The sequence below is a fragment of the Panulirus ornatus genome, chromosome 17, assembly GCF_036320965.1.
Source record: "Panulirus ornatus isolate Po-2019 chromosome 17, ASM3632096v1, whole genome shotgun sequence".
Taxonomy (NCBI): domain Eukaryota; kingdom Metazoa; phylum Arthropoda; class Malacostraca; order Decapoda; family Palinuridae; genus Panulirus; species Panulirus ornatus.
The window spans coordinates 6,290,817-6,311,158 of NC_092240.1; the positions used below are offsets into that span (position 1 = coordinate 6,290,817).

At 39.6% G+C, this 20,342-nt stretch overlaps 1 protein-coding gene across 1 annotated transcript in view; it reads right to left on the reverse strand.

Annotated features, from left to right (window-relative positions):
• Positions 1-18,907, reverse strand: part of ry (xanthine dehydrogenase rosy) — a 76,589-nt gene extending 57,682 nt beyond the window's left edge. The window contains exons 1-6 of the mRNA XM_071671833.1: positions 18,667-18,907; positions 16,663-16,739; positions 12,836-12,929; positions 10,034-10,146; positions 5,659-5,829; positions 2,961-3,088 (exon numbers count right to left, since the gene is read on the reverse strand). Coding sequence (XP_071527934.1) covers positions 2,961-3,088; positions 5,659-5,829; positions 10,034-10,146; positions 12,836-12,929; positions 16,663-16,739; positions 18,667-18,892 — 809 coding nt within the window. The 5' untranslated portion in view covers positions 18,893-18,907. The remainder of the gene's footprint in view (positions 1-2,960; positions 3,089-5,658; positions 5,830-10,033; positions 10,147-12,835; positions 12,930-16,662; positions 16,740-18,666) is intronic.
• Positions 18,908-20,342: the final 1,435 nt, after the last annotated feature.

Genomic DNA, 20,342 nt, shown 5'->3' on the forward strand with positions numbered 1-20,342 from the left:
AGACTCTTCATAGGAAATAAATGCCAAAAGGATTTTTTGATGAAGAAAAATACGAAATTAGACTTCGAAAGTACTGAATTTGACTTCATATCTATTCTACTGAGAAATGTAATCCAATTAAAAAATGAGGAAAACTGTGTAAGGCAAGGAATTAACATAAACACATACTTGTTCACTGTTTCCTACTGTAAAAAGGAAGCATTAGGCAAGAGCATGTAATTTAGGATTATCATTTAGTGGAGAAATGGAAAAATGCAAAGTTGAGACACAGTCACACTAAAAAGGTGAAAGAATTGCAGCCCTCAAAGGTAGCAATTGAGACACTGGAATTTCTATGTCAGAACAGAAAACAGCCTCTCTGATCCTCGGTCATTTAGGCTAAGGAGGAACTTGGTAATGCAATTTAGTATTTTTGGAAAATAAGAGACTACAGTACTTAGAGAATGAGCATTGGTAACAGCTTGAAATGAAAAGCATTTTGTCAAAATATGGGTATAGTTACTATCAGCTCTCCCTAACAATACCTTTCAAAGGCTGATATTCAGAGTCATATGTATATCATTTTATCAGTGAAATCATATAATAAATTGACTAACTCCCCAGCTTTAGTGGTTATTCTAGTCCTGAATTTCAGTATCTGCAGGACTTTGGGTTTACTGGTTATGAGTTACTCATTGTATAGGAAATATATTGAAGTTTTGAATTGGATTGATATCATTACAGCTTATTTGTTATCTCTGGATATCTATGTTTGTCTTCATTACTTTTACCACATTCATTTCTGTATGTCATCTCTTCCACTGTCACAGATACTCTCAGATGAACCCAGTGGTCTGTTGCTGTTTGCATTCCTTTGTATATACTTTATTGTTTACTTGTTAGACAATGCATGTCACCTAAGAGCCCAGTAGGTTTCATATCATGAAATCTACAAGGCTAAGTAGAAATGAGATTCATTTTTCTCAGTATACTTACACTGTCTATATCTTAAAGAGAGTAACTTTCCCCAGAACCATCTTGAATTTTTTGGAATTTTTTGGAAGTAACAATACAATAATCATTTTCATAAGGTACATTCCACCATCAGACAACAAAAGGATTCTGGAAGTTGAAGAGTTACTGTAGTACAAGTACAGTATCAACTCTGTGTGTTTGCTAAATTCATATATGTAATGTACATCCTAGCTTCAATGACAAGACATCCACAAGAAACACAATATGTCACATGAACCTTCAAAGAATACATAGCAAATGACTACACTAATTATTAAAACTTTACCACTGTGTTAGTCATATCAGTTTGATTAACTGCATACATATGAAATATGTCAGACTAGAAAGCAGCAGTTCTAAAATGATATCTATGTTCCATATATCACAACTTTCAGAAAATGTCTTGAACAGTCTTCAGCCTTCATTATTACCATGCTTCAGCAAAAGAAAAGGAAACTTGCAGCCTCTTATTAATTAATATTTTTTGACCAAAATCAGCCAGTATACAGGAAATGCTAAATCCCAGTATCTCCCCAAAACAAGTACGTTATGCAGTAATCTCATCTCTATCCATCCAATTTTAGCTAGCATTTTTCAGCAGACTGTTGTCCAAATTGTACTTCCTTTGGCTGGAGGCCTTACAGTAAGTCATAACAAGGGCTTGCTCATACTTAGGGCACACTACCTAATCAAAATGCTGTAGACCTGATTTAAATACTGTGCAACATCATGTCTTTTTGCAATAAGGTTATAACCATAACCTGATAGCTTAGGTCGTAGCTAAAATATTATTGAGACAACACTGGAAAAAAAGGAGGGACAGTCACATATTTTTGGTAACCTCTCTGACCCTTTGAAGGAGGAACTGAAGCATATTTGGAAATGGGGGGAAAATGTATTATTTAGCTCTTTTCTCTTGCTCTAAAAAATCTTGAAAGATGCAGTGACCAAAATATGATATATTAAAGCACATATGTATTTCTTTCTTCTGATAGCACAAATGAAAAAGATCTGCATTCCACTGTTTACCATATCATGTAGGAGGTACAGACTGCTGACCTTGATAATCATCAATAAAAAGATGCTATAAGAGAAATGAAAAACCTTAAAGTTTCAACAGAATCTCACAAGAAGGTTTGATAATGAGGTTATACAACATATCACAACACACAGTCACAGTGTGGGATTAGCATAACAAAATACCAACACGGTATATACAGTCAAAACACAAAACACTGTCACAACTCACTGCCAAAGCAAAGCATCACAACAATATACAGTACTCCCTCAAAACAGCATAACAGCAAAGTAAAATAAAACAAGACCATCAGAACTCATAAATATGCATTACACAATAGAATCACAATCAAGGATTAACAGTCACAATACAGCACCATCTTGTATGTATTGAAACATAGCTTCACTTGACTAGCACAACTTACTTCATTAGAACAATGTAACATCACAAGACCATTACAACAAATCATGCTTCATAACATGCTGTTGATGTTATCAGAATCCATCTGCCTGTGAAAAGTCATCTTCAGCAAGACTGTATCAATGAACAGTGACAAAAGGGAATCAAGTCTTGTAAAGGAACTTCTTGCTCCAAAGTATAGTGGAGCCTCAAAACTGCAAGAGCATCAAAAACAGAAAGTCCTATGGTTGAATATAATATGATACTGTGACACAACAACTACCCAACACTTCAGAATAGCGTCACGTATTATATGGTATCACTAACTTGTCTCAAGAGACCGTATAACACAAAGGTTGTACAACACAACAGTGTGGTACCATTATAAATGTAGCATCAGCAAACTACCACATTACAGTATCAAAGCTCAGCACAGCAACACAGAACCACTGAGGCACAATAGATCATTGCATATTTTGAACAGCACAGTATCATAGTACTGCATTTCAACATGACAGCACATTGCTCAGCTGAGGACAATATGACCTACCTGACAGTAAGGGCACGTCGATACTCAACCATTCCTCCTGGTGCAGAAGGGGAGACAGGCAGGTCCTGGAGGATGAATGAGGTGCCACTCTCAAGCAATGAAGCATCCCATGGCAGCCCCACCAGCTTCTGCATTGGCACAAGGACATGTTAAGGTACAGCCTAATGCTTGCAGGGGCACACATACTGTATATACAAGTCTCTCTAATAAGTCTCTGTAATGCAATGATTAGCACCACAACCCTTAAATCTGATGGCCCCAGATACGAATCCTATATGGGGCAGCCTGTTCACAGCTTACCCAACAGTTCATCCTCCTAGTTAAGTTTGGGTGATAAATAGGCACCAAGTGGAAGCTGGTATGTGTATGTGTGAGTATATATAGAAAAGTTTAAGGCATGGTATACATGTCTATGTATACCTTTTTCTTCTGTGCTACAGCATTTCTAATCTCATCTGTCCACCAGGCACTTCCCCTTTTATACTTAGATATTCACCCTTGTATCCAACTATTAATTGTATAACATTTAACAGTTTTTTTTAAGGATTCTAAACACCTTATCCACAGATGACTCCATCCCTACATTTACTGCACTTTCATCTCAACTTTCTGTCACTCTTCTTTCACACTCCTTACATTCTTTTTGATTCATCTTATCTCTTGCTAACATGTTTGTTTCTCCATTCATCCTCATACCATACCTCCTCATTTCCCTGGTCCTAACCTCCACAAAAACTGCAAAATGGTCAGAATCTCCAAAGAATCCTCTCACAACTCTAGCATAAAATAAAAGTTTTCTCAGCCTTTCATCCACTGTCACACTGTTAACCAAACTCTTTTGTTCTTCTCTTCTGTCATTTCTCATCCACATATTCATATGGATTATACTGTGCTGAAAAAATCTGTTTGTACATTATCTTTTATTCTCATTTACTCCAGACACATCACAATTCCCAACTATCACCAGTTTCATCACATCTGACCTCTGTATTCCTATTATCCATTACAAACACCTTTTTCTCCATCTCAAACCCATTTATACAGTTATCCCAGTTTCTCTAGAAATGCTTCGCTTTATCCTTACCTTGCAGAATATTCATATTCTTAGGTACATGTACACATACACATGCATACTTCACAATTCCAGTCTTCCTTTCACCTACACTATTCTTGATCCATTCTATCCTTGCTCTGTAACACCCTCCCAAACTCTTGGTGACCACAATTGCACATCCTTCTGTTCCCCTTCCTTAATAGTTTTCATTCATTCCTATCCATACCATTCATCCCCCAATGCCCCCCCCACAACTTGCATTCATCTTTTCCACACCCTGCCCAGCATATCCAATCTGGAACTTTTATATTTCTCCGTAAGCTCCCTCCTTGTACTCTCACCAGTCATCCCATTAATATTTAGAGCCATCACTATCAATCACTTGTTCCTTTTAAACCCCCCCCCTTCAGCATAACTGGTGGACTCCAGTGCAGCTTCTTAGCATTTAGTGCCTCACCCGTGACAGGCCACTGGAAGAGGATAACTTCAGTGCAGTGTTTGTCAGAGGCGACTGGACTCTCAGATTGTCCAAAACACTGAAATCACAGTACACCTCAAGTGTCCGTCTATTTAAAAACTTACCCTAATGGAGTTATGCAATGCCTCTTCCTACGGTTCCATCCCTAATGGTGTCCCAATGAGATCAGCATGAGGAGGCAAAGTGAGACTTGGATATTCCAGAAAACTAGAGTATCCCCTTAACTAACTGAAATTCAGCTTTTCCCAATTATTGAGCCCTTGCTAAAGTAGCAGCATCTACTAAACTCATTGGTTATGATACCACTACTTCACAACTCATTTTATCCAAGTATATCTCCAACCCTCCTGCAAGTTCATGCCCTGATACCCAGAAAGGCTTCCTCCACTTCATCTTCCATATTCCCCTCAGTCACCCCACCTCTCCTTGTTCCCATTACTTATGACACACAGGTTCTCTCTGTCAATCTCTCTTCATAATTCTAAATTACTTCTGCAATGCTATATCAACCCTCACAATCAGGTTATTTTCATAACCATACCTCTGTTTGACAGTATTATTTCTTCACTAATAGTTCATCTTCCACTACACTTCACCTTGTCATTAAATCTTCAACATATACACCCTCTTACTTTCTTTTGCACATACGGGCCAAGACTCACATCCCAGTAACATTACCTGAACCAATATACCTTCAAAAATTCCCACCTTTGCCTTAAAGGCACTAACCTTTCCTTCTACATGCTTCTTAATGCACCCAGCATCTTAACTCCTTACACTTCAGCCACCAAGGTTCCATCTGCTACCACATCCACTTACAGATAACTAAAGCACTCTACATCTCCTACCTAATTAAAATCACTTATAGCTTCATGGTTTCTTCTCTTCTGTACCTCATTACCTTACTTTTGTTAACGTTAATTTCAAATTTCTCATCTACATACACCTAAATTCTGTCACTTGCCTCTGGAGCTATTCTGCAGAGTCTTCCACCAGAACTAATTCATCTGAAGGGAAGTGATTCACTTCTCATTGCACCCACACCCAACATATTGAAGACCTTTCCCTTGCCCAAAGACCCTTCCTCTTACTTCCTCCACTATCCTGCCCATGAACAGATGAAAGAGTTATGAGTATAGATGCTAATACTGTATCATGTGTTATACCTCCATGGTGTTGAGGGCCATAACAGTGGTGGGAGCCATGCCACCAAAAGCCAACTTTAGTCGAGTCACTATATTGGAACCAGGCTGAATCCTCACTTTGAGACCAGCATTCACAATGGCTATGTCATCATCTCGACGTCGAGCTTGCTTGTACCCCAGAAAGTATTCATCCTGTGTGGGTTGAGAGATTTATGAACACACTGAGGCAAGATGGCACTGCCAAACATTATAATATACAAAGGAAGAAGTTTCTGTGTAAATGTATTCTTTACTTACACACAGACACACACACACACACACTTATGGCTGAGTCATACAAGATAAAAAGTGAAACTTAATTCAAAGTGCACTAAAGTTTGCTAGCACTGTGGCCATATCCTTGAGGGAGTTACAGGTGGGAACAGGCATCAGAGATATAGACAGATGAATTGTAATAGTTTAAAATTGAGGATTCATAAGTAAACCCTTCCTATAATATATGAACATAGAACCAATGAAAAAAAGGTGGGCTGTGATTCTCTGAACTACTTAAAAGCATTAAACAGTGTTCTCTACAGGAAGACTATGGAAAATCTGTCAAATTCAAAGCAAGCAAGAGAACACTTTAATAATTGTACATTAACTAAGCAAAACAGAAAGTGCATACATCAAAGATACCTTTTCAAACTGGATCAAAGCAACTGGCAGTATCACACACAGTTTATCCTTAGGGCTGCTGTTTTTCCAGTCTGCTTGAAACATGGAATCCTATGTAGTTGCCCTTGACATATCCAAATCTTTTGAAAGGGTGCAGCATTGGGATCTCATCTCACAGTTCCCCTCTTTCAGTTTCCCTCCCTCACTTTGCCCCCTCATACCTAGCTTCCTCCCCGGCCAATCTATCTCCGTGGTTGTTGATGGATCCCCCAATCAACAGCAGTGTCCCTTAAGGTTCTGCCCTTTTTATCAATAATTTTCTCTTGCACAAATAACCAAATGCACTCATACACTGACAACTTAACACTGCATTCCTCAGTATCCTTCACTTCTGCTCTTTCTTCACTCGATCAGCATCTCAACACAACTTTCTCGGTAAACTCATACTTAGATAGGACTTCTCAGTAGGGTAGATGAAATCTGGTTAAGTTTAATGCCTTCAAGACCCAGTTTCTACCCATCTCTCTATTGAAAATTCCTGACAACTATCCACTCTCCTTGGACAGTTCTGTAATTCCACGTCTTAACTCGGTGAGCATTCTTGGTATTACTGTAATATTCACTCTTTCTTGGAAACTCCACATTACAGAAATTGATAAATCTGCCTCTTAAGAAACTGTGAGTCCTGTTTAGATGTTGAAATTTCCTTTCTCCTAAACAGTTGTTCCGTTTATACAAGGGATTAATCCATCCTTGTATGGAGTACTGCTCTCACATCACGGTTCTATCTCTGCATCCTTACCTAACAGAGCTGAGTCGAAAGCTGTCCAACTTATAAACTTCTCCCAGGCTAAATCTAAAACTTGTCCCACTTGGCCTATGCTGCAATATTGGTTAACTTTCCCTCTGCTCTAGGTAATACTTTGGTTATTGCTTCTAAGATCTAGTTGCTTGTGTGCCCCCACCATTAGCTAGACCAAGCAATACTCGGCAAACTACTGTATCACATGATTACTGTGTGGCTGCTGGCAACTCAAGGTTGGGCAGTTTTGATAAATGTTTCTTTTCCTACTAAATTATTCCTTTAACTCCATATTCACAAGTGAAGAAACATCTCGAATACTGCAATCAATGAAAACATTTCAAGGATCTGATGAAGATGAGTTGAAGGTTAGAGAAATAAAGAGCTCTGAAGTACTTAAATACCTGGACCCCAATTAAATCCTAATAAATCCAATGGCCCAGATAACTTAGCTCCAAGTTTTTTAAAAGGTGTCAGGAGACAAGTGATATACCCCATAACAAAATTATTAAACAAATCTCTATCAGATGGTCTGGTGCCAACTGACTGGAAACTAGCAAATGTTACTCCTGTACATAAAAAAGTAGACAAAAACTGTGTCTTGAACTACCATCCAATAAGCCTTATGTCAGTGTTACATAAAACAATGGAAAAAATAATACAAGATGAAATTGTCATTTCTAGAACACAAAATCATATCGGACAACAAAACAGTTTCCACAAATTTGCCTAACACATTTGCTGGAATTTTTTAATGTTATTCATTAGCAGTGGAATGAAAGAGTCTCATGTAGTATATTTTTATTTCAAAAAGGTTTTTGATATAGGACCTCACAAGAGATTTTCTATAAATTCAAAGCACTTGGAGTGAAGAACTCTGTACATGGAACAGAGACTGGCTTACTGGAAGAAAGCAGCATGTACTTTTAAATGGCGAAGCCTCAGATTGGCTAGATGTAATGAGTGGTGTGCCACAGGGCTGGTCTTAGGTCTATTTCTTTTCCTAATATACATTAATGACCTAGAACTCAGTCTCATCTAAGATCTCCAAATTTGCTGATGATGCTAAACTAGGAGGTAGAGCTGTAAACAGGGGGGACTGTGAAAATGATTAAAAGAGATCTTAACTTACTAGCAGAGTGGTCAGAGAGATGGCAAATGAAGTTTAATGTAGAAAAGTGTAAAGTTATGAACTTTGGAGACAAGAATATACGTTATGACTTTGGAAACTCTCTAACTAAAGTAAATGAAGAAAAGGACCTCGGGGTTGTCATTCTGAAGTACACTAAACAGTGTTGAGCACCAAGCAAAAAAATGCAACCAAATGTTAGGTTTCACTGCCAGGAACATAGATTACAAGACACCAGAAACAATTCTCACACTTTATAATACTCTAGTAAGATCACACCTTAAATATGCAGTCCAGTTTTGGTCCCAAACTATAAAAAAGACAAGGAAAAATTGGAGCAAGTACAAAAACATGCAAAACAACTGATCCCATCCCTTAGAAATCTGGCATACGATGAGATACTAAAACAACTGGATCTCTTCTCCCTCAAAAAACATTGACTTTGCAGCGACTTAATTCAAGTGTTCAAAATTCTGAACAAGTTCAATAAGGTAAATCACGAACATCTTTTCGAAATACAAGAAAGTACCGTTACCAAGACAAATGGAATTCAATTCAAAGCTAAAAAATGTAGTACAGACATGGGAAAAAACTTCTTTTCCTATAGGTGTGTTGAGCACTGGAATAAGTTACTGTCAGATGTAGTGAATGCTAAGACTGTAAATACCTTCAAAAAAGTCATTTAGACAAATATTTTATAAATTCAGGCATACTCAGGAAAATGCCAGAAGTAAGCTGTATAAATGACAATGGTAACAGGGACACTAGAAGGCTAATGTGCAGCAGCAGGGAGTCTGTGATAGCTTAAAAAACTGCAGAGTGGAATTACATTTTCTTGTCAAGTTAAACTTTTTCTTTTACCAGGCAACCAAGTCATGGGCCAATCAGGCCTCCTGTTGTCTGTCTCTCCATTCCTTACATCATACCTCCATTTCTCCCTGATCCTTATACCCACAAGAACCACAAAATAGTCAGTCTCCATAGAATCCTCTTACAACTCTAGCATCTAGCACAGCCTTTCTCAGTAACATTAAATTGAGAAACTTGTAAATAACGATATAAAGAAATGCTGTTACAGTATAAGAGTGGTGGATGAATGAAACACGCTGACTGAGGACATGGTCAATCCAGACAGCATACATTAATTTAAAAGGTTATATGATAGTATAGAATGTTGAAGAGATAGGGCTCTACAAGCGTCAGATTCCCTCCCAATACTGTACAGAAAAGGAACTAATGGGCAGGTCAAAATTGCTGTCAGGTACGAAGAAGAGTTTGAAAAGTTTTTACAGCATTCATGAAATCCAAAGTAGAACATGCATTAAAAGTGTACAGGACCTCTTGAGTGGGAGACAACATACATTTTATGTCTGGAAAAGAAAAGTAACCCCTGGATTTTGAAGACATTAGGTGTTTTTTTCTCTAGGGAAAAGTATACCTGATAGGTGGAGGTGACAGTGTACCTTTATGATATAAAAGACAATATATCTGTTGGATGTAGACAGTGTACCCTTTGTGTGTAGAAAAAATGCACCTGTTGAGTGAAAGGAAACACTATCTCTGGATGTATAGAGCATTATAACTTCTGAGCTCAAAGAACAGTTTACCCTTTTGAGTGCAGGGGTTAGACAGTGTACCTGATACATGTGACAATACTGTACCATCTGGGTGTAAAGAAAAGTATAACTCCTGGGAGAAAGGGATTGTACCTTTTGGTTGTTTTATCCTATGCCTCTCCTGGCTGCATTGAATAGTGTATTTGCTTGGCGAATGTGACATTGCACATCTAGACATTAAGAAATGCTTACCTCTTGAGTGTAAGGAACATGGACTGTGAGCAGTATTTCCTCAGGTCTGACAATGTTCCGTCTGTACCCGGTGAAGAAATTCTGGTCCATCACTACCTCACGTTCACCCCCAGCTGTAGACACAAGACATGGATGGTGAATGGAGACTTGTATCAACCAACATCACTTTCTGTTATGCAGCAAGATGATACACAGGAAATGAACTCCTTAAAAGACCTGGTTTATAAGAGCTATATATCTTTTTTATATATACTTGCTCACCATTTCCCATGTGAGCAAGGTAGCCCAGGAACAGACGAAAAAAAGGCCTTATTCACTCAAATCCATTCTCTGGCTGTCATGTGTAATGCCCTGAAACCACAGTTCCCCATCCACTACCAGGCCCTACAGACCATTCTGTGGTTTCCCCTGGTTGCTTTATAAGCCCTGGCTCAGTCCACTGATAGCATGTCTCCCCATGTATACCACATCGTTCCAGATAAATCCCATGTATGCCTTTCACCCTTCTGCATGTTCAGGCCCCGACCACACCTTATCTCCTCCAATTCTGGCACATATACCCTCTGTCAATCTCTCCTTGCTCAGTTTCTCCATATGTCCAAACCATTTCAGCACAAGTTCTTCAGCTTTCTCAACCATACTCTTTATTTTTTATGTCAGCTGAGATGGCACAGGTAACTGAGGCCCTAATCAAGGCCATCCCATTAACGTTATTTATATATATATATATATATATATATATATATATATATATATATATATATATATATATATATTTTATATTTTTTTTTTTTTTTTTGCCGCTGTCTCCCACGTTTGCGAGGTAGCGCAAGGAAACAGACGAAAGAAATGGCCCAACCCACCCCCATACACATGTATATACATACGTCCACGCACGCAAATATACATACCTACACAGCTTTCCATGGTTTACCCCAGACGCTTCACATGCCCTGATTCAATCCACTGACAGCACGTCAACCCCGGTATACCACATCGATCCAATTCACTCTATTCCTTGCCTTCCTTTCACCCTCCTGCATGTTCAGGCCCCGATCACATAAAATCTTTTTCACTCCATCTTTCCACCTCCAATTTGGTCTCCCACTTCTCCTCGTTCCCTCCACCTCCGACACATATATCCTCTTGGTCAATCTTTCCTCACTCATTCTCTCCATGTGCCCAAACCATTTCAAAACACCCTCTTCTGCTCTCTCAACCACGCTCTTTTTATTTCCACACACACACACACACACACATATGTATATATGTATATATATATATATATATATATATATATATATATTTTTTTTTTTTTTTTTTTTTTTTCATACTATTTGCCATTTCCCGCGTTAGCGAGGTAGCGTTAAGAACAGAGAACTGGGTCTTAGAGGGAATATCCTCACCTGACCCCCTTCTCTGTTCCTTCTTTTGGAAAATTAAAAAAAAACAAGAGAGGGGAGGATTTCCAGCCACCCGCTCCCTCCCCTTTTAGTCGCCTTCTACGACACGCAGGGAATACGTGGGAAGTATTCTTTCTCCCCTATCCCCAGGGATATATATATATTATATATATATATATATATATATATATATATATATATATATATATTATCCCTGGGGATAGGGGATTAAGAATACTTCCCACGTATTCCCTGCGTGTCGTAGAAGGCGACTAAAAGGGGAGGGAGCGGGGGGCTGGAAATCCTCCCCTCTCATTTTTTTTTTAATTTTCCAAAAGAAGGAACAGAGGGGGCCAGGTGAGGATATTCCAAAAAAGGCCCAGTCCTCTGTTCCTAACGCTACCTCGCTAACACGGGAAATGGCGAATAGTTTAAAAGAAAGATATATATATATATATATATATATATATATATGTGTGTGTGTGTGTGTATATACCCTAGCCTGAGCCAGGTACCCACATCACTGACCAACCCCTAGGGGTGGATGGACAGGTGGATTGACTAGGCGGGCCGTGAATGTACCAGTCAGGAAAACTAACCATCACACCACGGGAGTCCACACCTCTCTTATAACTTTATCATTCCTTACTTGATCAACTCTCCTCACACTGCATATTGTCTCCAAACATCTCATTTTCAGTACATGCACCTTCCTCCTTGCATTCTCATTCATAGGCCATGCCTCACATCCATACATCACAGGGACTGCTGTACCTTAAATCATACACATTTTCACCCTCCCAGACAACGAAATCTCATTCCACACATTCCTTAATGCCCCCAGAACCTTCACTCCCTTACCCTATAACTCACCTCCACTTCCATGGCTCTATCTGCTGCCGTGTCCACTCCAAGATATCTAAACCACCCAACTTCCTCCAAGTTTTCCCCATTGAAATTCACACCCCAACTAACCTGTTTCTCTGTAATGCTATACCTAATAATCTTACTTTTTTCACATGTACTCTCAACTTTCTCGACTTACAAACACAGACTCCAATTTCAGCAGTTTCTCATTCGAACCTGCTACCAGTGCCATGTCATCAGCAAACAACTGACTCACTTTCCAGGTCCACTCATCCACTCAAGTTAATTGTTACATCCTAATAGCCTCCAGTGCTTAACTCTCTTGGAAAAGTTTGAATAATAATCGTAAATCTGGTGACAGATACACCATAACTTAGATAGGCAGTCCCAGGGCTCTGTTCGTCAGATGGAAGTACTGATGACTGAACCGAAAACTTATTGGACACTGGATGCAAGACTAATCACTTTAGAGAAACAACTTATCATAATCTTAAATAATATTCCGCCTCGCAAAAGGCTGAGCTGAACTGACCTGCACTGCAGAGAGTGAGAGTGGCCCCAGCAGCCATCAGTAAGGGGTTGAGGTCACTAATGGGCGAGCTTGTCATAATGTTGCCACCAATAGCCTGTAAAATATATGCTATAGAATTCTTAAACTCACTGTCATTCTCAGATACAGAAAAGTTAACAGAGTAATGACCTTCCTTGCAACATAATTTCCTTGTAAAAAAAAAAAAAAGAAATATACGGTAGCAGCCCGAAAAATTTATGAAATATAAGGACTTGAACATTTGTTATACTAGGATGTGAAATCTTCAACACAAGCCCTTAGGAGTGAACTGAAACCGTGCTCCCATCACTGGTGAAACCTACAGGCACAAAGAGGCCAAGGCATGCGTTAGTTCCACTGGCTATTAGAGGTCAGGTGTGTGGCTATATATATATATATATATATATATATATATATATATATATATATATATATATATATATATATATATATATCTTTCTTTCAAACTATTCGCCATTTCCCGCGTTAGCAAGGTAGCGTTAAGAACAGAGGACTGGGCCTCTGAGGGAATATCCTCACCTGGCCCCCTTCTCTGTTCCTTCTTTCGGAAAATTAAAAAAAAAAAAAAAACAAGGGGAGGATTTCCAGCACCCCGCTCCCTTCCCTTTTAGTCGCCTTCTACGACACACAGGGAATACGTGGGAAGTATTCTTTCTCCCCTATCCCCAGGGATATATATCCCCAGCAGAGAAGAAATCTAAAGGCATTTTTCAGACAAATCTCAAGTGTTAAGATGGTCACAACATTTATTCTGTCATCAGTAGAAATCATCATAAGTCAGACAGCATGTACCATTTCTTACGAGGTGTGGAGGCATAAGGCAATTAAAGGGACCTGGAAAATGGTTAGGATAAAATTTTTACCTTTAAAGCATACTAAGGTATTTCCATGTATAGTATAAGGCTTCTTTCAAATTCATTGCGTGAACAGGCCCCACTTGCCTTTCCTTCATTTCTAATTAGTAGAATATATAGTTTTACATTTCTAAGCTTTTAAAAGTTAAGTAGAAAGTCATTTCTGTTATATTTTACATTCTAAGGCAGGCCAACTTTTGAATATATATATATATATATATATATATATATATATATATATATATATATATATATATATATATATGTGTGAATAAGAGCAAGGTTATTAGGGACAGTAGGGTTGGGGGTCAATTCAATTGGGAGGTGAGTTTGAATGGAGAAAAACTGGAGGAAGTGAAGTGTTTTAGATATCTGGGAGTGGATCTGGCAGCGGATGGAACCATGGAAGCGGAAGTGGATCATAGGGTGGGGGAGGGGGCGAAAATTCTGGGAGCCTTGAAGAATGTGTGGAAGTCGAGAACATTATCTCGGAAAGCAAAAATGGGTATGTTTGAAGGAATAGTGGTTCCAACAATGTTGTATGGTTGCGAGGCGTGGACTATGGATAGAGTTGTGCGCAGGAGGATGGATGTGCTGGAAATGAGATGTTTGAGGACAATGTGTGGTGTGAGGTGGTTTGATCGAGTGAGTAACGTAAGGGTAAGAGAGATGTGTGGAAATAAAAAGAGCGTGGTTGAGAGAGCAGAAGAGGGTGTTTTGAAATGGTTTGGTCACATGGAGAGAATGAGTGAGGAAAGATTGACCAAGAGGATATATGTGTCGGAGGTGGAGGGAACGAGGAGAAGAGGGAGACCAAATTGGAGGTGGAAAGATGGAGTGAAAAAGATTTTGTGTGATCGGGGCCTAAACATGCAGGAGGGTGAAAGGAGGGCAAAGAATAGAGTGAATTGGAGCGATGTGGTATACCGGGGTTGACGTGCTGTCAGTGGATTGAATCAAGGCATGTGTATGGGGGTGGGTTGGGCCATTTCTTTCGTCTGTTTCCTTGCGCTACCTCGCAAACGCGGGAGACAGCGGCAAAAAAAAAAAAAAAAAAAAAAAAATATATATATATATATATATATATATATATATATATATATATATATATATATATATATATATATAATCGCTGTTTCCCGCGTCAGCGAGGTAAACAGACGAAGAATGGCCCATCCACTCACACACACACACACACCAATGGTGTGTGTGTGTGTGTGTACGCACATATATCAACATATAAATACATATACAAACACACACACACAAATATACATATATATGCATGTACATATGTATGCCTTCATCCATTCTTGGCGCTACCCAGTCCCACAGAAAACAGCATCGCTACCCCTGCATCAGCGAGGTAGCGTCAGGAAAACAGACAAAAAAAGACCACATTCGTTCACATTCAGTCTCTAGTTGTCATCTGTAATGCACCGAAACCACAGCTTCGTATCCACAGACAGACCCCACGGACCTTTCCATGGTTTACCCCAGACGCTTCTCATGCCCGGGTTCGATCCTGGCAGTGGGAGGTATGTACGTTATATGGAAGTGCGCGTTCATTTGCAATGTCTTCGTTCGGTAAAATGCTTTCTGCTGGTTATGTGAGCCTGATGGGAAAATGACCGGTGTAGACCCCGTTGCTCACCAACGTGAGACGAAGGGTATTCGAGTCCATAGTATTCGAATAGTTATTCCCTAATTAAGGGCGATCATAGCCTAGCGTAGCGCTCCCGCCTGTTGCTCATGGGTCCCGGGTTCAATCCTGGCTGCTGAAGATTTGTATGTCCTATGAAGTTGCGCGTTCATATGCACTTTGTTCATATATATATATATATATATATATATTTTTTTATACTTTGTCGCTGTCTCCCGCGTTTGCGAGGTAGCGCAAGGAAACAGACGAAAGAAATGGCCCCCCCCCCCCCCCCCATACACATGTATATACATACGTCCACACACGCAAATATACATACCTACACAGCTTTCCATGGTTTACCCCAGACGCTTAACATGCCTTGATTCAATCCACTGACAGCACGTCAGCCCCGGTATACCATATCGCTCCAATTCACTCTGTTCCTTGCCCTCCTTTCACCCTCCTGCATGTTCAGGCCCCGATCACACAAAATCTTTTTCACTCCATCTTTCCACCTCCAATTTGGTCTCCCTCTTCTCCTTGTTCCCTCCACCTCCGACACATATATCCTCTTGATCAATCTTTCCTCACTCATCCTCTCCATGTGCCCAAACCACTTCAAAACACCCTCTTCTGCTCTCTCAACCACGCTCTTTTTATTTCCACACATCTCTCTTACCCTTACGTTACTCACTCGATCAAACCACCTCACACCACACATTGTCCTCAAACATCTCATTTCCAGCACATCCATCCTCCTGCGCACAACTCTATCCATAGCCCACGCCTCGCAACCATACAACATTGTTGGAACCACTATTCCTTCAAACATACCCATTTTTGCTTTCCGAGATAATGTTCTCGACTTCCAAACATTCTTCAAGGCCCCCAGAATTTTCGCCCCCTCCCCCACCCTATGATCCACTTCCGCTTCCATGGTTCCATCCGCTGCCAGATCCACTCCCAGATATCTAAAACACTTCACTTCCTCCAGTTTTTCTCCATTCAAACTCACCTCCCAATTGACTTGACCCTCAACCCTACTGTACCTAATAACCTTGCTCTTATTCACATATATATATATATATATATATATATATATATATATATATATATATATATATATATATATATATATATATATATATATATATATATATGCTGTACCAAACCATGCATGAGTGCATACTTGCTGCCTTTATAACACCAATGGCCGGCTGAACACCGACATATTCAGAGAAGAAATATGAACGACCATGCTCTCCTATCACATCAGAGGAAATACTCACCGCTGCGTTCCTAATCTGCTTCCCTGCAAACCATCGAAGCATCTCGAGTATGGCGGAGAAGACACGGGTCCGGTGCACTGCCAGAAGTGTGAAAATAATCGTGGATAATGGCATGCAAACTTTATAAAGGACATTATGATACCGTTGCCATAACCAGCTTATAAAACCTTCATCATTACATTTCATAAACAAGACCTCATAAATGCCGAGCTCTTCAATGTATACTTATAAATATCCAACAATGAAGAATGGAAACTAAAAATAGATAAGAAAATGATTAATATCAAGATGTATTTCCCTTAAGAAAACCAATATACAGTAAAAATATAGTGCAAGAGTGACTCTTTTAACTCCAGCAAGACTGCTGTGTTGGTTTTGAATATGTTGATGTACATTCCTGTAGTCTAATAAGAGAGACTTGGTCTCTTCATCCCAAGAGATATGAGGGAATGTAAGTATTTCCAAAGAATTTCATGAAACCTAAGAACCTTTATTGTACAAAGATAAAAAGTATACATAAACATACATGTGTACGTTGTAATTATACGATGGAATGTGCAGAGGAGCAGGTGGCAAGTCTACACAGGAAATTACGAATCCTTGTCCTATGCTAGCGTGCGGGGTTGAGAATCCCAATTCTACAAATTCAATCCCTACCAATGACGTATGCCAGTACAAACATGATTCATACAGGTCAAAAGGAAGAAATTTTATAACATCAGGATGATAGGGTATGTAGAAAGGACTAGCATTGCATGTGGATGACAGGATATGTTGAAAGAACGAGTCTAAATTGCATGTGCTCTGAAGGGGAAAATATACTAACACTTGAATGCAAGCTGTGAAGGACACACAGGGATGTCTGAGAATAATCATGGTAAAGAGCAGACTAAGACGAGCAGATCACCCACAGGTGACAGTGGAAAATAAAGAAATTGACCACAGCTTTGCATGAAGGCATTAAAACTAGAACACACTGGCATAAAAGTTTATAACAAAGATTATTATGCATCTTTTCAAAAGAAGCAGAGAATCATAATTTAATTATTAAATAGAAAAAAAAAATCCCAAGGTCCCTTTGGGTTTGTGTTAGGGTTTGTGTTATAACTGGGTCGTTGAACTAACCCTCTAGCGTAGCTGTCTTACTCACATTATCCACATACTCGCCTTGGTTGTTGGCTAACTCGTTGACATAGAAGGTTTACTGATTTAAGCCACTGATACTTATATGGTGGGCTGCTGATTTGACTCACTAGGCTAAATGGACTGTTGATATAACCCACTACCCTCTGTCATTTTGGTATGAGCTACTACGGCTGTTCTCGACCTGGTTCACTGCACTGGTTACGATTTTGATCAAAGTCACTCGTCTGGCTGGTCTGACCAAATCCCCTGACCTGTCTACATTGGTAACTTAACCCGCTCACCAAGTCACTCACCTGACCCGACCGACCGAGATGAATGGTTTAAGGACTGGGTCTGACCGTTTAATTGTTTTAATGAGACCCTTTAACTTGGTAGGCTGTGACCTAACTCAGGAAGACTAAAAGGTGTTGGTCATATTTAGTGACTTGTTTAACTAATATGCCGACTCCGTGATTTGTCTGGATACTGAAATGACCGTAATCACCATGTCTGGTTATGGACATTATATATATATATATATATATATATATATATATATATATATATATATATATATATATATATATATATATATTGGAAAGGATCACAATTTTGCGCGTGATCAAGATATTCCTATGAGTCCACGGGGAACTTTTCGTGTTTCATTTTCCCCGTGGACTCATAGGAATATATATATATATATATATATATATATATATATATATATATATATATATATATATATGTGTGTGTGTGTGTGTGTGTGTGTGTGTGCAAGCACATGGGTCATAGAAATACGCCAACTAGGTCAGCGGGTCACACTTGAATGCACTAACCTGACCGGGTTGGTAGCCTGGTTTGTTGACCTGACCTACTGACCTGGCTGAGTGTTGACCTGGTTCCAGAGGACGTCTTCTAGGGTAGACAGAGTGACAGAAGCACCAAAGGCAACTCCCGACTCTCTGATTTGAACTGAGGTGAGCTCCTCCACGTTGGTTGGATTGATCAACACTGGATACACCTGGTTCTTGAACTTGACCTCCACACCTGGTATACAGAATAGCTCTCGTGTAATGTTTTGAAACCAAACACTTCCTTGGAGCATATCAGAGGCACCAAGTCTTATGTATATAAGTTGCACACATATGTATGGCACAACAAGCATGATAAATGACCAGTGATTTGCCCATACATGAATCCGTAGATGCAATTACACCAGATGTCAAGACAAAGAGAAGGTTGATTATTCTTTTTCTAGATTTATTGTAGTATTAGATAAAGCTACACTTAATATGATCCTACAGCCATATTTCATTTAGACTGTCTCAAAGTAACCCTTTGTTTGTAGACTGTGATCCTCCAATTTTTTTTTTTAAAGAAAAGATGAGTCTTGGTGACAGAGAGGTGCAGGAATCAGGTTGCAGGGGAGAGGACGGAGTGTGATAGAGCATCAGTCTGGGGTTAAGTGATAGGATTGTGGAGCTGCATCTGAATAAGGCATCTACAAAGAGAGGAATGAGTTGTGGGGAGCCATAGATGAAGGTTAAAGCGAAAGGCTCTGGGTAGACAGTATACAAAATCTGTTCTTATTCAGTTAATGCGTGTATCGATGATGTCAATCATAGTCGATTTTGAGTTTCAAAGAATAAATATTGTCGCAGACAACTGTTTTGTTAATTCATAAGGTCGATGATTGTAATTTACAAAGGGCTCGAACACTGCCCTCCGCGGACCAAAGTAGTGTTCCCCGCTACGCTCAAAATACCTTTTGGCTGACCGTTGCTTGCGAGTGATCGGAGCGAAAGCAGCTAACCATGAGCGATAGTGTGCATTTCCCAATTGAAATACGTATTCATTTATTTATTTTGCTTTGTCGCTGTCTCCCGCGTTAGCGAGGTAGCGCAAGGAAACAGACGAAAGAATGGCCCAACCCACCCACATACACATGTATATACATACACGTCCACACACATAAATATACATACCTATACATCTCAACGTATACATATATATACACACACACATACATATACATATATACACATGTACATGATTCATACTTTCTGCCTTTATTCATTTCCATCGCCACCCCGCCACACATGAAATAACAACCCCCTCCCCCCCATGTGCGCGAGGTAGCGCTAGGAAAAGACAACAAAGGCCACATTCGTTCACACTCAGTCTCTAGCTATCATGTATAATGCACTGATACCACAGCTTCCTTTCCACATCCAGGCCCCACAGAACTTTCCATGGTTTACCCCAGACGCTTCACACGCCCTGGTTCAATCCATTAACAGCACGTCGACCCCGGTATACCACATCGTTCCATTTCACTCTATTCCTTGCACGCCTTTCACCCTCCTGCATGTTCAGGCCCTGATCACTCAAAATCTTTTTTCACTCCATCTTTCCACTTCCAATTTGGTCTCCCACTTCTCCTCGTTCCCTCCACCTCTGACACATATATCCTCTTGGTCAATCTTTCCTCACTCATTCTCTCCATGTGCCCAAACCATTTCAAAACACCCTCTTCTGCTCTCTCAACCACACTC